The following is a 1,188-nucleotide window of genomic DNA, read 5'->3' as shown; positions in this document are numbered from 1 at the left end:
ACAAACAAACAAACAAACAAACAAACAAACAAACAAACAAACAAACAAACAAACAAACAAACAAACAAATTAATTAATTAAATAATTAATTAATTTATCAATATATTTATTTATTTATTTATTTATTTATTTATTTTATATACCTAGATAGATGTGCGCCATTGAGTCTCTTAACATCCTGTATTTCAAAGGTTTCTAGGTACATATCATCAAGTCTCAGCAACGCAATACAATCTCTTATTTCAAACCCCAAAAGAAAAGCTCTTATATAGTCTGATCCTTTACCTAAACGAGCGTTGTCGTCACCCTGCTGCATATATGCTGCTGCTGCTGCTGCTCCTGCTGCTGCTCCTGCTGCTGCTGCTGCTGATGATGATGATGGTGGGGAGGGAGGAGGAGCGGCACGCAGCTCTACACAACGACGTTTTAAATTCATACGGACCTGCATACATAAATAAATAAATAAAATAAATAAATAAAATAAATAAAATAAATAAAATAAATAAAATAAATAAACAAATAAATAAAATAAATAAATAGATAAATAAATGAAATAAAAAAACAAATAAATAAATAAATAAAATAAATAAATAAACAAATAAATAAATAAATAAACAAAAATAAATAAATAAAAATAAAGATAAATAAATATTTTATTATTTTATATATATATAAATACTTACTTGCAGCCTCATATGGAGAATAAGAGGTTTAATTAACTCAACCCATTGCTGCTTTAGCGGGGTGTATCGATGCTGGGGTACCCTCAGCCTCCGTATGAATGCATCTTCTTTTTGTTCTTGTTTTTTAGGGGCCCCCTTGGGGCCCCTGCGTTTCTGGGGGCCCCCTGCTGCTGCTGCTCCTGCTGCTGCTGTTGCTGCTGTTGCTGCTGCTGTTTCTTGTTGCATGTCTTCAGCTGCGTCGCTATCCTCATCATCCATATTTTCGTTATCTGCTGCTGCTGCTGCTGCTCCTCCTCCTGCTGCTGCTGCTGCTTCTGCTGCTTCTGCTTCTGCTGCTTCTGCTGCTGCTGCTGCTGCTGGAGGGATACGCTTCAACAGAGCCTCTGCATCTGCTTCTATGCTTTCCTCAGCAGCAGCAGCAGGTATATCATACGGGCCTGTTGTTGCTGCTGCTGCTGCTGCTGCACCTCCTGCTGCTGCTGCTGCTGTTGCTGCTGCTGCTCTA

The 1,188-nt window shown here is 37.6% G+C and overlaps 1 protein-coding gene across 1 annotated transcript in view; it reads right to left on the bottom strand.

The window, feature by feature from the left end:
- Positions 1 to 285: 285 nt before the first annotated feature.
- EMH_0091850 (uncharacterized protein) overlaps positions 286 to 1,188 on the bottom strand; it is a gene marked incomplete at both ends in the record, with an annotated part of 1,202 nt that continues 299 nt past the window's right edge. The window contains 2 exons of the mRNA XM_013501773.1: positions 286 to 411; positions 684 to 1,188. Coding sequence (XP_013357227.1) covers positions 286 to 411; positions 684 to 1,188 — 631 coding nt within the window. The remainder of the gene's footprint in view (positions 412 to 683) is intronic.

Source organism: Eimeria mitis, genomic scaffold (assembly GCF_000499745.2).
Source record: "Eimeria mitis Houghton genomic scaffold, Emh_scaff7534, whole genome shotgun sequence".
NCBI lineage: Eukaryota > Apicomplexa > Conoidasida > Eucoccidiorida > Eimeriidae > Eimeria > Eimeria mitis.
Note: the sequence above shows the minus strand (reverse complement) of the source record. Positions and strands in the feature narration are given on the sequence as shown.